The 17,871-nt window shown below is 37.6% G+C and overlaps 1 protein-coding gene across 19 annotated transcripts in view; it reads left to right on the forward strand.

The window, feature by feature from the left end:
- The window catches only part of IQCH (IQ motif containing H), a 242,045-nt gene that overhangs the window by 113,964 nt on the left and 110,210 nt on the right, over window positions 1-17,871 (forward strand). For 13 of the 19 annotated variants that reach the window (XM_077128292.1, XM_077128295.1, XM_077128293.1 and 10 more), the window contains 2 exons: window positions 8,052-8,125; window positions 9,934-9,972. The exons of 3 other annotated variants lie outside the window; for them this stretch is intronic. In XM_077128292.1, coding sequence (XP_076984407.1) covers window positions 8,052-8,125; window positions 9,934-9,972 — 113 coding nt within the window. Of the gene's footprint in view, window positions 1-7,929; window positions 8,126-9,933; window positions 9,973-17,871 lie in introns of those variants that run through there. 3 more of the 19 variants (XM_077128306.1, XM_077128307.1, XM_077128310.1) reach the window with 3 other exon arrangements.

Genomic DNA, 17,871 nt, shown 5'->3' on the forward strand with positions numbered 1-17,871 from the left:
AGCCTTTTCTCAGAGAAGGAGGCATCTTCCTCTTGATGCTGTAATTTGGACATTTTCATGGTCTTAGAACTAAATTTGTAACCTAATAAAACCCCATTGAAAAAGCAAAAAAAATAATAATAATAATCCCTCAAAATAAGAAAAAGTAGTTTCTTGGAAATAATAATAAAATAGGCAAATGTCTGGCAATAGTGATGAAAACAGGAAGAGAGAAGGCAAAAAACAACCAATACTAAAATGAGAAAAGACATATAACTACAGATAAAGTCACATTTCAAAAAATATTTATGCCAATACATTTTTAATTAAAAATGTAGTTTTATTTTTATTTCCTTCTGATTCATTACATTGATTTCATACAATACAGGCACTTTTGTTGATCTCTGTATTCTCAGAAGCTCGGTGAATGTGTGAAGAATAAAGTGAATCAATGATTGATAATGTTCAAAATAATCCATGAAATTTTTTCCCATAAACCACACTATTTATTAACACCCTTTATTAGTGTCATACATTTGTTACAATTCATGAAAGAACACTTTTATAATTTTATTATTAACTATATAGCCCATCATTTACAATTGGGTTCACTATTTGTGTTATACAGCCTTATGCTGGTTTTTTTTTTTTGAGAAATCTTCACACACATACAGTCCATACATGGTATACAATCAGTGGCTCACAATATCATCACAAGTTGTATATTCATCGCCATGATCATTTTTAGAGCATTTGCATCACTCCAGAAAAAGAAATAAAAAGAAAAAAATTCATACATCCTATACCCCTTACCCCTCCCTCTCATTGGCCATTAGTATGTCAATCTACCTAATTTTTTACCCTTTGCCTCCCTATTATTTATTTATTTTTTATCCTTATTTTTTTATTCATCTGTCCTTACCCTGGATAAAAGAAGCATCAAACACAAGGTTTTCACAATCACAGTCACATTGTTAAAGCTATATCGTTATACAATCATCTTTAAGAATCAAGGCTACTGGAGCACAGCTCAACATTTTCAGGGACTTCCCTTCAGCCACTCCAATACATCACAAAATAAAAAAGGATATATATATATATATATATATATATATATATATATATGCATAAGCATAACCTCCAGGATAACCTGTCTACTGTTTGAAATCTCTCAGCCACTGAAACTTTGTCTCATTTCTCTCTTTCCCCTTTTGGTCATGAAGGTTTTCTCAATCCCATAATGCTGGGTCCTGGCTCATTCCAGGAGTCCTCTCCCACGTTGCCAGGGAGAATTATAACCCTGAGAGTAATGTCCCATATCGGGGGGGGAGGGCAGTGAGTTCACTTGCTGGTTTGGCTTAGAGGCAGAGGCCACATCTGAGTAACAAAAGAGGTTCTCTGGGCTAACTCTTAGGCACAATTATAAGTAAGCTTATCTTCTTTGCAGGAATAAGTTTCAAAGTGGCAAACCTCAAAATTGAGGACTCAGCATGTTGAATTAATTGTCCCCACTGCTTTATGTCAATACTTTCTTAACTAATAGATTTTATTTTTTAGAACACTTTTAGATTTATGGAAAAACTAAACAGATAGTACAGATAGTTCCCATATACCCTCTGAAGTAATACCCCCCTCCCATACACAGTGTTTTTTTTTTTTTTTGGTTGTTAATATCTTGCATTATTGTGGCACATTTGAGTTAATAGATGAACCAATATTGATACATTATTATTAACTAAAGTCTATAGTTTACATTAGGATTCATTGCTGGTGGTGTACAGTTCTTGGGTTTTGACAAATGTATGTTGTTTATGTACCATTACAGTATCATACAGAATAGCTTACCACCCTAAAAATCTCGTGTTCTACCTATTCATCCCTCTCTCTCTACCCTGAGCCCTTGGCTGCCACTGATCATTTTACTGCCTCTATAGTTTTACCTTTTCCAAAACATTATATAGTTGGAACCACACAGGATGTAGCCTTTTCGCACTGGCTTCTTTCTAGATCTTAGCAACATGCGTTTAAGTTTCCTCCATGTCTTTTTGAGGCTGAATAGCTTATTTCTTTTTATTGCTGAATAATATTCCATTGTATAGCTATTGCTAAAATATGCAATGAAAATTTTCCTGCAAAAGATCTATATTACCAAAATTAACTCAAAAAATAGAAAACTTAAAACAATACCATTAAACAATTTGAATTGAACACATATATACATATGTGCACACATAAACACACACAAACATATACCAGAGGAAAGAAGGCCTCAGGCCTTTCATAGGCTAGTTTTATGGACAAACTTTAAAGGGTCAATTAATTCTTATTTTATACTATTCCACAGAACAGGAAAAGAGGGAAAGCTTACCAACTGATTTTATGAAGCTAGTGTAACTTTGGTACCAAAACTGGAGAAGGTCAGTACAAGAAAAAATATACACAAAGCAATCTCACCTAGGGACATAGATACAAAGAGTCTAAATAAAAGTTAGCAGCATTTTTTAGTATTGATCATGATCAAAAAGGAATGTAAGGAAAATTCAACATTAGAAAAATCTGATGATATAATTCAACATATTAAAAGATTAAAGAACAGACTTCCGGAGAAGATGGCGGCTTAGTAAGACGCGCGGGTCTTAGTTCCTCCTCCAGAAAAGCAACTAAAGAAACAGAAACAATACGAAACAGCTCCCGGAGTCACGACAGAGACCAAAAAGACAGCGTACCCCATTCTGGAACAGCTGAACGGGCAGGGAGAATCTGCTGCGGTGAGCTACCCGAGGGGCGCGCGTTTTCCCGGCCGGGTCGGCTGGCGACTGGGGTCCCCTACACGCACGTGGCTCCCCGGTCTGACTGGGAACGTTGGATAGCGGGGCCCTCCCGTCACGCTTGGCGTTTCGGGCCAGCTGGGCAATTAGGACCGGCACTCTCCCAAGCCGTGGCGGCCAGCGACCCCCACCTCCACGCGCGGTTTCCTGGGCTGACTGCTGTGCAGACAGACGAGCGCCACGAGCGCCACCTACTGGGCAGGAAAAGAAAAACAGAGCCCAGAGATTTCACAGAAAAAGCTTTCAACCAGCTGGGTCCCACACCCAGGGAAATCTGATCAAATGCCCAGACACCAGCAGAAAATAATGGATGACGCTCGGAAAATTGAAGATATGGCCCAGTCAAAGGAACAAACCAATAGTTCAAATGAGATACAGGAGCTGAGACAACTAATGCTGAATATACGAACAGAAATGGAAAAATTCTTCAAAAACCAAATCAATAAATTGAGGGAGGACATGAAGAAGACATGGGCTGAACAAAAAGAAGAAATAGAAAATCTGAAAAAACAAATCACAGAACTTATGGGAGTGAAGAACAAAGAAGAAAAAATGGAAAAAACAATGGATACCTACAATGGTAGATCTAAAGAGACAGAAGCTACAATTAGTGAACTGGAGGATGGAACATCTGAATTCCAAAAAGAAACAGAAACTATAGGGAAAAGAATGGAAAAACTTGAGCAGGGGATCAGGGAACTGAATGACAATATGAAGCGCACAAATATACGTGTTGTGGGTGTCCCAGAAGGAGAAGAGAAGGGAAAAGGAGGAGAAAAACTAATGGAAGAAATTATCACTGAAAATTTCCCAACTCTTATGAAAGACCTAAATTTGCAGATCCAAGAAGTGCAGCGCACCCCAAAGAGAATAGACCCAAATAGGCGTTCTCCAAGACACTTACTAGTTAGAATGTCAGAGGTCAAAGAGAAAGAGAGGATCTTGAAAGCAGCAAGAGAAAAACAATCTGTCACATACAAGGGAAACCCAATAAGACTATGTGTAGATTTCTCAGCAGAAACCATGGAAGCTAGAAGACAGTGGGATGATATATTTAAATCACTAAAAGAGAAAAACTGCCAACCAAGACTCCTATATCCAGCAAAATTGTCCTTCAAAAATGAAGGAGAAATTAAAACATTTATAGACAAAAAGTCACTGAGAGAATTTGTGACCAGCTCTGCAAGAAATACTAAAGGGAGCACTAGAGTCAGATACGAAAAGACAGAAGAGAGAGGTATGGAGTAAAGTATAGAAAGAAGGAAAATCAGATATGATATATATAATACAAAAGCCAAAATGGTAGAGGAAAATATTATCCAAACAGTAATAATACTAAAAGTTAATGGACTGAATTTCCCAATCAAAAGACATAGAATGGCAGAATGGATTACGACCCAGCAATACCACTGCTAGGTATCTACTCAAAGGACTTAAGGGCAAAGACACAGACGGACATTTGCACACCAGTGTTTATAGCAGCATTATCTACAATTGCAAAGAGATGGAAACAGCCAAAATGCTCATCAACAGACGAGTGGCTAAACAAACTGTGGCGTATACCTACGATGGAATATTATGCAGCTTTAAGACAGACTAAACTTATGAAGCATGTAATAACATGGATGGACCTAGAGAACATTATGCTGAGTGAGTCTAGCCAAAAACTAAAAGACAAATACTGTATGGTCCCACTGATGTGAATCGACATTCGAGAATAAACTTGGAATATGTCATTGGTAACAGAGTTCAGCAGGAGTTAGAAACAGGGTAAGATAATGGGTAATTGGAGCTGAAGGGATACAGACTGTGCAACAGGACTAGATACAAAAACTCAAAAATGGACAGCACAATAATACCTAAGTGTAATGTAACTAGGTTGGAACACTGAATGAAGCTGCACCTGAAATATGGTTTTTTGTTTGTTTGTGTGTTTGTATCTTTTGTTTTTGTTTTTTTTTTCTTTTTCCTTTATATATATATATATATATATTATTAGTATTATTATTTTAATTCTCTTCTCTATATTAACATTCTATATTTTTTTCTGCTGTTTTGCTAGTTCTTTTCCTAAATCGATGCAAATGTACTAAGAAATGATGATCATACATCCATGTGATGATACTAAGAATTACTGAGTGCATTTGTAGAATGGAATGATTTCTAAATGTTGTGTTAATTTCTTTTCTTTTTTTTGATTAATAAAAAAATTAAAAAAAAAAAAAAAAAAAGATTAAAGAACAAAAACTCCACAATCTCAATATAGGCCCTAAAAATCGTTCAATACAAAACAACATTAATAAGAAAAACCCTCTGGGCAAAGTAGAACATTTTCTGAACTGATAATATCAATCCAAACCCCAGAGCAAACAATATTCTTAGTAGGGAAACTTTAGAAGCATTCCATTTCTCTATTAAAAGCAGGAACAATAATGGATGATCACTGTTGCCACCATTATTTGACATTGGATCTGAGGCCCTAACACAAAGGATGGAAAGAAGGAAAGTAGGGAGGGAAAAGGGAAGGGAGGAAGGGAGGGAATGAAAGAAGGAAGACCAGTCAGAAATGCATGTGGCTTCAAATATCTGGAAACCTAACTACTGTGGCCTAAACAATGAGGAATCTATTTGTCTTACTTGCAAGAAATCTAGATGTAGGGGTCTAGGGCTGGTGCTATTATGGAGGGTCATCAGGGAGCACTTTCAGCTTCCCTCTTTAGCTTTCCCTCATGTTTGCCTTCTTAAAAGGTGGCTCCTGCAGCCCTGGATCTTAGGTAAACATCACAGGCAAGAGGAGGGGGAAAGATATGTTGCCAGTTTCCTCCCATGGGTGGAATTCCCTTACGTCTCCCGGGTCACATGGCCAATGTTAGCTGTAAAGAAGAATGGGAAAGTGAATATGCAGATGTAGGTTTAGCGTTAGTACTAGGGACATACTCATACTAATACTTAGTAAGAGAAGTGATGCTTGATCTAAAACACTTTTGAAAATTCTGTTCCTCTTGCACATTATATAGATTTGATATTTGAGACATACTAAAGTAGTTATTTATTTGAAATTCAAATTTAAATGGGTGTCTTTAATTTATTTTTTATTTTATTTTATTTTTTTGCTAAATCTTGGAAACCTTAGGACCTAGGCATATGGTCACCCTGAAAAAATTGGAGTTTTATTAGCAAGAAAGAAAAGGGGATGGTTACTTGGCAGGCACGTATCGATAGTACCACAAGCAAACAAGTTGACCAGAAAGACAAGTTTTTTTTTCCCCTGACATTAATTCTGGCAAAATTTATCATAGATTTTTCCAGAAGGATAATCAGCTAGCAAAATAGGCAGTGCCTTAGAATACAGTTTTGTAAATGATGCAGTCATATTCTTTAAACGTATGTACACCGTAAAATTCAAGGCTACATGAAGGTATAATTTAGTGATAGTATTTCTGTAGGAAACTAAGAAAATATCATCCAATTATCTTACTTTATTAACTTTTTTCAAAGGTTAATAAGAGGTAATTAACTATGGATTATACATGTGAAATTACAAATCTTTGTGCTCTCTATCCTGTTACACCTTACTAAATTTATTAAATGTTATTAGAATTTTATTAAAAATCTTTAGAGTTTATTTCTACTTGAAAATTGTCATCTGCTATTTTGTTTCAACACAGGGATTTAACCATATATCTCACTTGTCTGTAGGAATCTGAAAGTTAAACAACAAACATACAAGGTCTGGGGACAATAGAAATAGGTTTTCCTGGTGAGTCTGTGGGTTCAAAGCATCCTGGATGCAGGATGTAGGCCAGTCCCCAGAAGAGAGAGAACGAAGTCCCAAATGGACAGCAGGGTTGGGCCACTTAGAAGTCAAGGCAAAAATGTCTAGGCTTAAAATTGGGTCTTCACCCACTATAGTAAACTGGCTGGACTTTGGGAGGGTGATATATGACAAGCCACAGGCAGTCTCAGTCAGGTGGTCAAACTTGATTGGTCAGATGCAACAGCTGACAACTGGTGGAGGTACTTCATTGATAAGACTCTGATATTTCTGATACTTCTAAAGAGGTGACTGAAAATATGCCTGCAGCCCATTTGAGGCACTCTGAGAGGGACTGAGTCCTCAAGGTGAGATTCGAAATTGTGTACTAATATCCTTTATAAACATCTGTCAGTTCTTTCTAGATTGTTAATATAGAACTGACAGAAAGGGGGTGTATAATTTGCCCCAAACCTAAGATTTTTTAGCTCTTGGGTAAGTGATTGTGTAACATTACTTCCATAGGCTATATGTAGATTATTCTAATTTACAAGGGGGTAAAAACAAAAGGGGAGTTTAAAGAAGGCTCACGTCTTTTATTGAATTAATTATAGTTTTTATACTCTTTCTTGGAAGAAGTAGTGTAATCATTCTTTTTCCCTTGGAATGTCAGTCTTTAGTTGATGCTGCCTCCCAAGTGTTGGCTAGCATTAGATCCACCCCTCTGTGGACTACGATATCCTCCAGAAGTTGCTGTTTATAGATTTAATTAATTTCGAAAATAATCTTTACAGTATTTTTCACTTGTGTCATTCCCCCAAGTCATTTAAATTCTTTAGAATTGTCTTTTAATCACTATACAATATATTTTTCATCATATATAGCTATATTAATTACCTTTTAAATGAACTTGGGTATCTATTTAAAGAAATCTTATAGCAAAACATTTTTTTTTTTTTTTTTTAAAGGAAAGACAGAGAGAAGGAAGGAAGGATAGAAGGAAGGAAGAAAGGGAAACATCTTTAAACATTTTCTTGTTTTATTGTATTCTGTTTCTCCGTTTTTGTTACATGGTCTGGGGCCGGGAATCGAACCGAGGTCCTCCGGCATAGCAGGCAAGCACCTTGCCCGCTGAGCCACCGCGGCCCGCCCAGCAAAACATTTTGTAAGACAAATATTACTCTCAAATTTGCCTACTTTAAAAATTTGCCTTTTCAGGTAGGCAATTTGCGTAAGGTAGGTTGACCTTATATTCTAATGGAACTGTTGCCCCCCGTGCTCTTGACCTAGAAATCCTTTCCTTCGGAAAGCAGTGATCACAGTTGTTTCATTGAATTGATACAGGAAAAACTAATAGTGAACTATCAGTTTGACAGATACCATTTGACAGAACCATTTGACTCTCAAGGTGTAAACCCAATAGTGGGTGGATCCCCCTGACTCAGCCTCTCTTGTTGAGAGAGGTAACGTTGCATCACCTCCATCCACAGCACCTTTTGTTACATCTCAGAAACCACCATCAGCAGAAGTGAAGAAGGGCCCTTCCAAGAAACGAAGACCAAAGGTATTCATATTTCTAGTGAAAGAAAATTGTTATTTACAATATTTTCAGTGAGATTTTTTGTAACACTCCCATATTATAGAGTTGTAATGTTCACGTAGAAATAAATAATATTTCAGCTGCCATTGGGATGCATTTGCTTTTTAAAGGGAGTTTGTTGTAAAAGTTAACTAATGACACCTTCATAACATCAGTGGGATCTAAAACAAATTGAATCATGTGGCATCATTGTGAGGTTAACGAAATGACTAGGCAAATCTAGCTAGTCAGGACTCCAGGATTTGGGGATGCAATAGCTATTTCTTTATATCCATATTTGTGTTATATAGGGTATGTGTTATAGTGAGGCTTTACAATATTTCATTTGTCTTTAAATCTAGGATAAAAGGGTAAGACCTCTAATATTGAACAGAATACCTTAATGAGAAAGAGAAGGAATTCTGAATTATCTAACATTAGGACTTCTCAGCGCAATATAATTTACTCTCATGGAGATTCCCCATTTAAAGCTAGCAGACTTGTGTAGCTTGGTGTTACTTTCTTGTGTTTATGGGCCATAGACAGACTTGTGATAATTGCAACTTTTCACCATAGAAAGGAGACAGCTGGCAGTGTCTTTTTCTGGGCTTACCCTGTGCAGACATCGTGTTTGCAGCTGCTCCCAAAAGAAAGAAATGTTGAAAAGTGGCACTGAAGAAATTAATGCTACTGTGTCTACATAAGTAGACTGTTACCTGGTCTTGCAGACCCTTGAGCTTTTAACGCCTCAGTCTTCCAAAAGATGTTTTCACTGCCTTTTCAGCACTGGTGGGCTGTTTCCCTTTAAGAGATTTTCCAGGCTGTTTATTTAGCAGCATGTCTTGTGACCCCCTCCAAGTTGCCATGGCAAATATTTGTGTTTCACGAAAATGTGGGTGAAAAAAAATCAATGTAAATGGCCAAATCCCAAGACAGACAGCCCTTCAGGCAAGTGTTTGGCCTACACCGTTCGTTATTGTTTCAAATCCAGCTGTTTAACAGGCTGTGAGAAGGCTATGTGCACAATGGGAGCAGTCCGAGGCACCTGTTTTGTTTCTCACTGTTCAGTGCTCTCAGGTCCTAAAGTTTTATAGATAACAGATCTATAGATAACACACATATTATGACTAAGTTTTAGCCAGTAAGTGGCCTACCTCAGAAAAAAAAAAATTTATTTTTTAAATAGTGACCTATTTTCTGAGGACGAATTAGCCCTGGCTTTAATTTCCTCTCTGTTGAGTTCACAAAGCTTTCCCCTACGCTACAAGCAGTGATATTTAAAGGCCATCTCTTGTGGTCCCCGATTGAAACAACATTTCTGAATTCATTCTTCAGTGGTAAATGTAATTATTCATATAGTTTTTGAAAACTATACTGGGCAGAGAAGTTAAAAGACCCAGAGACTGGCTGCAAAATGCCTACCCGCGTGATCCAACCAGTACAAACCTCAGTCAGTCTCCACCACCAGACTGTGTGGTGCCTCCAGAGAAGCCCTTTCTTGTTCATCCTTCTTCAAGTGTCCCCTAGAACTGTGACTTGGCATCCTATTATATTCATTTTGTAAATATTTTGTGACATTCCTTATTCAAAACAAACTGGACTGTTGACAAGCAGAATGTCATCGTCTGGGTGTGAGAAAGGTCTTTCTAATTATTAGCTCCTGTGTGCATGGAAGGAGGGAACAGGCTGACCCAGTGGGGGAAGCAAAGGAAAACTCGGCCCCTTCTATTTGTTTTGTAAATTTGCCCATGAGAGTCATTTTGATTTAAACTGTGTCTCCTTCTTCATTGTAGGGGAAAGGCAAAAGGTCAAGAGGACATCCTGATAGGAAGGTCTGTAATGTGTGTGACTAGTTGAAATTTGGGGTCTGTCACCTGATGTCCCTTCCTTTTTCTGCAGGGCAAAAGTATGGGAGGTGGGTTTGACAGCTGGAAACTGCAATGAAAGTTCTTTTGCTCTTCCTTTATAAAGGAAATTAGATCATGTTTTCAGAAAAAAAGTGAAAAAACATTTTTTTGCCCCCTGTTGGAAGTGAATTACTTCCCAGGCTTTGGTCCAAAAAGGTGACTTAATATCCTCGAAAATTGGCTGAATAACTTCAGCTTACACCCTCCATCTAAGATTTCCATCTTTTACAAGTATATTTAAAAAGAAATAGAATGTGGGGCAGTGCAACAGTGGCTCAGTGGCAGAACTCTTGCCTGCCATGCCAGAGATCTGGGTTCATTCCTGGAGCCTGCCCATGCAAAAAAACGAAAAGAAAAAGAAAAAGAAATAGAATGTGAAACATAAATTCTCTTGTCCCCCAGCATGTGCTTGTCTATGTGTGCACATACATGCACACACATGCACACATCAAATGTGGGATGTAGTAGATAAGGGTATGGGATTTGGAATGAAGTTGATCACAACAAATAAAGTAGCAAAAAAAGTTGGAAAAAATGAGATGGTCCCCACAATATGACAGAATCATGCCAGCAAGAAACATTCCGTAGGTCCATGTGCGGGTAATAAAAGCCCTGAACTTGAAGCAGGAATGCACTGAATTCTCCTCTAATTAGTACTTTGAGAAAGTCACTTAAATTCTCTGCACCTTAGTTTCCTCCGCTGACAAATAAGTATAATGTCTTTCTTCTCACAGGGCCGCTGTCAGGATTCAAAGAGTTAGTCTGTGTGAATGTACTGTGAGAACTAGAAAGCACTTGTTATTGTAACTCATCCATCATTTTTCAGAGCATTTTCTGGGCCTCCCTTTTTCAGTGGTCTTACCATAAGAATTTCAGAGGGTGCTTAACCACCCCCTTACAAGAAAAAATAGCCCACATTTTGCATTCCTTATACTTCCGCAGAGTTGTGCCTGCCATGCCTGTATATACAGCAATGATTGCGCACAGTCCTTCTGAACCTAGACAAATTGCTCTTTGTTAAAAACCCAGCAATGAAATTAGGTCCGTCCTCTCACATCCCTTTACTTGCTTACTGTGAGGAAATAGTGAGCTTGCTTCTGCATTTAAAAAACAGAATATGCTTTAAGAACCCTAGGTATTATTTATCTGGAATATTTATGGCAGCTTATATTGACTGAGCATATCCTGTGTGCATGGAACTGAGGACCTTCCATACCCACTGAACCCTCCCAACAGCCCCAGACCTCTGTACTGTTGTTGCCCCCGCAGTCCAGCAGGTAAATGGGTGGGGAGGATCCTGCTGGCCGAGTGGGACCCCAGAATCTGTGCCCTTTCCCACATACGAGCCCAGGAATTCTTCCACATGGACAAGTTTTCCAAACACTGCTATTACCACTACTGGCTAACATGTATTGAGTGCTTACTCTGTACTGGGTTCCTGTGCTTTAAGTATATTATCTCACCTCATCTTCACATCTCTATGTTGTATGTATTAGTATTATCCCCATTTTACCAGAGGAACTGGATACAGAGAGGCTAAGGTTATCCAACTAGTAAATGACAGAGCCAGAATACAAAACTAATCACATGACTACCAAAGCCCCAAAGCATTAGAAAATTTTTATAATCTCAATCATTTTTGATGGGGATCTTTTAAAAATATATTACCTCTCTGCCTTCCTAATGTAATTTAGAATTTTCTCTAATCATTATCATGTATAACATGCAATTTCTGTATCTTTTTGTTTATTTCCTTCAATATCAAGACATCACTTGGCACCTTTGCTTGTCTGGCATGTCTGCTTTAATTGGCTCTAACTCACTTCTAGATCAGTTAACCAAATAACCAAAGCTCCAGAAGTTAAGTTCAAATCAGTCAGGCTGTGCATAAGAGAAAAATAATAAACCAAAGTGAAGTTTATAGTAGATATTTCAGGAAATCTGAGACTTTTATCTTCAGGAATCTAGTTCAAAGTTTTGAAATTGGTAAAATTGCCTCCCTCAGCAAATAAATCTTATTATCACAAGACAGATATAATAACAACCATGTTAAGATCCACTTAAATATTTTTTTGCATGGGCAGGCCGGGAATCGAACCCGGGTCTCCAGCATGGCAGGTGAGAACTCTGCCTGCTGAGCCACTGTGGCCCACCTGATCCACTTAATATTTTGACAATAAAAAGCTATTTTCGTGGGTAAAACAAGAACTAAACAAATATTTATTGGACTATAAAGGTATAGATTAAATTCATAAGGGTGTTTGATTCTGAGAAGGGAGAGGACGAGAAATGGGGCTGAGAAGAAATGCAGAGAGGACTTCAATTTTACCTAATATGTAGTCTCTTTCCTTTAAAAAGCAAAAATCAGAAGCAAAGAAGAAAAGGTTGACGTGCCCATGGTAGCTTTTTATATTATTCTCTATGCTTTTTTGTGTTTTCAAATTTTTTCCAAATTAAAAAAGAAAAAACTCTCCCTATTAAAGAAGAAAAAAATTAAAAACCCTATTTTCTAAACCATACCTTTATTATAGACCTCCATTATAAAATTTTCTTTGGAATAGAAAGAATAGGTTTGGGTGATAACATTTTTTTATTATCATTATTTTATTTATTTATTTATTTATTTGGAGGTGATAACATTTTCATCTCAAATTTGGGGTCTCACTTCTCTTAGTCACTTTGGATGTTGTTACTTTCTTTAGTATTTTCCCAATATAAACTCTTGCTCCACTTCTTAGAAAACTGTGATTATTTTACAGGTGAATCAGCTGAAATACTTGAATCAAGTACCATGTATGGCATTGAGCAAATCACTGCCTCTATTTGGTCTCGTATCCCCCCATCTGTATAAGAAGGAGACTGAACCACAGGAGTGTTTGCAAGAAGCTTCCCTATCCCGACAATGCTCGTCCCAGCCCCCTACCCCATCCAGGGAAGAGAGAGAAGTGGGAGTTCCCAGCAGGTGGGGCTCTAGGCCCTTCACATGCAGAGAAGCTATGTTGTCTATTTTACCATCAGGTTACATTGTGTTTAAATAAAGTGTTCCATGCTTAAAAATAAAAACTTGGAAAAGCAATAGGTGATATCGAGCAGCAGTTTTGGCATTAACTTGTTACATCACATGGGGGAATGAGTTTGCTTTGTGAAGAATGCAAGCTGTCTCCCTGGTCGGCTTTGTGCTTTTAGTACACCTTTTTTGTCTTGTCCTAAAGGGTTAAAGAAAATGTGGGTCTTATTTTGACAAGAATTAGAGCTCTGCTACCTGGAGATACATGAGAAACAAAAAGCAATCTAAGGCTATTTTTTCCTCTCTTTTAGGCTTGTTTTCCTTCATGAAACTTCATTTGACTTACAATCTTTCCAAGCCTATCACATATGAAAGAATAATAGGTCAAGGCCAGCAGTTCTCAGTTGTAGTAGGCTATAATAAAGAAAGCTGAGCAAGGAGACAACGGCTTAATAAGGGGCTACGTAGGGAGTTCTGTGTAGATAGGGCTGTGGGCATTGGTGAGGCAGAGGTGGCACCAGGCAAGGTATAGAAAACAGCAAAAGGGAAGAGAAGGACCAGATAACAAAGACAAACTTCATCCAGTATACTTCTCCTCCTTCCCTTTAGTTGTATATAGATTTGGGATATTTGGAGGCAAGATTTTGTTTGATAGCAACAAAATTCTATAGTAGAAGTTAAGACCCATCAGTTAGCAGTTTGACCTTGGGCAAGTTGCCTAATTGCTCTGAGCCTCAGTTTCCTCATCTGTGGTAATCAGACCAACTAGGAGGCAGGCACTGAGAAAAGATCTTTACATGTGTTATCTTCAGTCTTCACAGCAACACTGCAGGGACTTCTCATTTTTACAGATGAGAAAATTTAGATTAAAAAAGAATGAGAATTTGCCCAAGAGTATGCAGTAAATAGTGCCAGCGCTTGGACTTGAACCCAGGTTAGTCAGACTTTAGAGCCAAGGCTTGTTTCTCTGGGCCAGTAACAGCCTATTGATGAAAAAGGCAAGGCCAAGTGTCCTGCAAGTTCCCTCATACTCTAAAATTCAGATCTGGATTATGCTGAATCCCTGAACCCCAATCAGGTTAGCTATTGTCTCTGAATATTGTATGGCTCTTTTGAACAATTCTAGCCAGCTGAGGTCCTGATGTCTAATCTGTACAAACCTCAACACATCAGGGACCTTCAAAAAATATTAAAACCAGGGTTAGACAAATGGTATCCCTTGTCTTCAGGGAATAATGAAGACTCCATCTCTGAAGGCAATCCATTTATATTCTGAATCTAAGCTCTCATTTAAAGTCAAAAGTAAGTTAAAGGAAATTACTCTTTTTTTCTTTTTTCAAATGAAATTTTCTGGGCTAATTACCAATGGATACATTTGGGTGTTTGAGAAACTGAATATCAGCTCATAGATTCTAAAGTAATTTAGTTTATACTTCTAGGCAGAGAATGGCTATCATTCTCTAATGATGATATCCATGTTGGATTATCCTAAGCAGGAGGATTATAATCCATTTACCACCAGGCATTCTTTATAAAAAAAAAAAATTTTTATAAAGACATTCAGCTTAAGGATAGTTTCTTTTTTTTTCCTGTTCTTTTTCTTTATGACAGTTATTTTGAAATTTTCGAATGTAATACTGGGGTCTTTTTTGCTTCATAACTATAATTTACTGACACATGTAATCATATGTTTTCCAGTTTTGTTTTGTTGTTGTTGTTATTGTTTTTTAGATTAAAAATTTCCCTAAATAACTGCTCCCATAACTCTCAAAGTTACCAAATTAGTGCTTATACTTTGCAAATGAAGGACATTCCCCAGCTAGTGGACTGAGCAAGATGCTGATAATTAATCTAGGGCCACAGGTTTGGGCCCTGTGTGGGCCAGTTAGTGAATACAGGCATTTCACAAAGTTGTGACCCTGGTCCCAAGAAGGACTAGATGAGAATGTGAATGTCTTAACACAGACCCATCCTTGCTCTAAGGAAACAATTTTGCTATCAAGTCAGTAACATCATATTGGGAGTGCAGCACATCTTAAGCAAGAAGGAAGAAAGAAAGCAGAGGGTAGGAGGAGACAGAGCGGGGGCAGACAGCAGTGAGGGGGGGGGGAAGAGAGAAGAGAGAGAAAGAAAAAAGGAAAGAAGAAAGAAGGAGAGAAAAGAAAGAAAACCAACAAGTAATAGTAGACAAGTTCATGGAGATAAATAGTAAAGGAATAAAAACAGAAGGAACCAAAACCTGAAGCATGGCGTGACCTTTAATCAGGACTCTTATTCCTAGCAGGCTGTGAAGCAGCTTTGTCTTTACCTGCTCAATGGATCTCACAATGCTGATGCACTGCTTTAATTTGGGAAGCCTTTCTCTTGAGAGGAATGTCTTTTCTTGCTCTAAGTCTAAAGTGCTCCCAAGTGTGGCATTCTTCGTGACAGATGTACTACAGTTATGCTTTAGCTGACTCCAAACCCATAGCTTCCCAGTGTCTGAGTGGTCTATTTGGTGTCCAAGAGTGTGTTTCCTTTGAGAGCAGGTCTTTACTGGAATATCATCCTAGAAGGTAAGAAGGTTCAATCCCTTTGTTCTAAATCAGCAACTGGTAAACTCTGTAACTTCACCCCCCACCCCAGGGATGTTCCCCCACCCGCTCCAAGATATAAAATGTATTTGCTGATTTACTCAAATACCCTAGACCTACCCATGGAAAGGCACTCGAGTCCTTTCTTTCTGAGCTCCTCCCAGGTTGCCCCATTTTCATAGATGGTCCCAATTCCACATAAGCCTCTGTAAAAATAAGGAATTTTTAAAATGTTTGAACATCTACAAAGGAGACCAGATTATCTGGCAAATCACCTTTCCATATCTTTGCTTCTTACAGAAGTTTCAGGGTCTTGTTGATAGGCTCAAACACGTGACTGGAAGGGCCAGCCAGCTCCATCCATCTCCATCTGTGATTATTTTGCGTGTCTGTTTCTCACTGATGAAGCGCTGCATTCTTCTCTGAATTCTAACCTTCCCACCATCAGAACCAACCCTTGAAAGGAGGCAAAATATAGCCATAGGCCTTTTTTGTTAGAAAATGTGCCACTTCTTTTCCACCAGGACTTGCAGCTCCTCCTGCCAGCATGATCTCTACTAAAGAAAGCTTTGCTTCTCTGACTCTGCTCTTGCCTGTCCAAGGAGAAGGAATTTATTTCCATCTTCCAAGCAGCTTGCATTCTCTTTGATTAGAATAGCAAGGCCTAGAGTCTTGGAGAAAAGACTCTTCCCATTGTTCTTATGCCTTACAACAGCTCTTAAAAGTAAAGAAAAGCTCACTGCTGTTTAAAATCTTCCTCTAAAGTTAAAGGAAATTCCTACTCTGGAGTTAACACTTCTTTTTCAGCATTTCTAATTGAGATGATAATCTAATTCTTTAATTTCACTGCCCAGAATCTTAGAAAAGAAAAGGAATATCAAGTGTCATCTTTTTTCCTTGTGTTTGCTTATTATTGCTTTTATTGTAAATATAACTCATGGATTACTTTTCTCTCAGGTAATTTTCTGCCTTGAATTTGTTAATGAATATCAGTTAACATGAGTTTAGTAAAGGAAAGACTAAGTATAAACAGTCTAATGTTGGAATACTCAACACAGTGCTGTGGCATAATAGTTACTGATAAATTTACTGGGTTGTTTGTTTTTCTCTGATTTTTTTGCTTTATGAAAATCTTCAATATGCAAAGAGCAGTATAATCCTACAATTTGGTAAAGATGGGCTTATACATCTGAAAACGTTGACATACTGGAAACAACCTGTTCCTTAATTCCCTAAGCAAGAAAGTGTAATCACGGAAGGTTGATACCTGGCTTACTTAGGAGAAGGTAGGGCCTGAAACATGTCTCTCCCCACGCCCCAGGTCGTGGAGACACAGACCAGGGGATAGTGTGCCTGTTTTTCAGGTGCAATAGGTTTCAATCACTGAAATACAGTAGTTTCACAGTGGACAAAAATGCAACAAAATTTCCTTTTTTTCTTAAAAGGGGGAGGGTATTATAAATTGCTGTTGTCATCCAAACCTCTTCTGATTTTATTTTTTTAAGTAGCATTTATTAATTTGTAATACTAAAATGTTAAAAAAAATTTTTTAATGTATAAAGAAGTGAACAAAAGCCCATTACCCCTCTTGACATTTAAAAATAAAAGTAGTATATTTTCATGACTTAAAAATTCAATTAATACAGGAACAAAATGAAAGGAAATGCTTACTTGGTTTTATTTTTTATGGCATTTCTGATTCTAACCTACTTGGGGTCAGTCTCAGATATGTCCCTAGGAAGACCTCAAACTTAAGAATAAAAGAACGCTTGTCAAAAGAAACCTAGAATATGAAAAAGATGATATCACACAACCTTGTCAATGTTGTAAAAATCACGCTCTGTATTTTAAAAAGTGGCAGAAGAATTCTAAAACTCTACAGAGAGATGACCTGTTAGGAAGTCAACTTAAATTGGCATATCTTAAGTTATCTTGAAGACTGCAGAGAAAGGCTTCACTCTGTTTATCTGTATTGGTGGATACATTATTAACAAGGAAGCAATGACACGTTTCTCTAAGACCACCTATACTTGTGTATAAAATAAATCATAGAGATTATGGGGTCAGCCGACCATATCAAAGTGAACTAAGTGCATAACTTTTATATGATCAGTTTCCTTGAACAATTAATAGTCTTTTATTAAAATGTTAATAGCTTTGAGTGACCCCTAAAGTATTCTTCTGGTAATGAGTTTTATGATATATACTGAACAGATTTTCTTAATGTATGTGTTAAAACAATAG

This window comes from Tamandua tetradactyla, chromosome 14 (assembly GCF_023851605.1).
Source record: "Tamandua tetradactyla isolate mTamTet1 chromosome 14, mTamTet1.pri, whole genome shotgun sequence".
Lineage (NCBI taxonomy): Eukaryota > Metazoa > Chordata > Mammalia > Pilosa > Myrmecophagidae > Tamandua > Tamandua tetradactyla.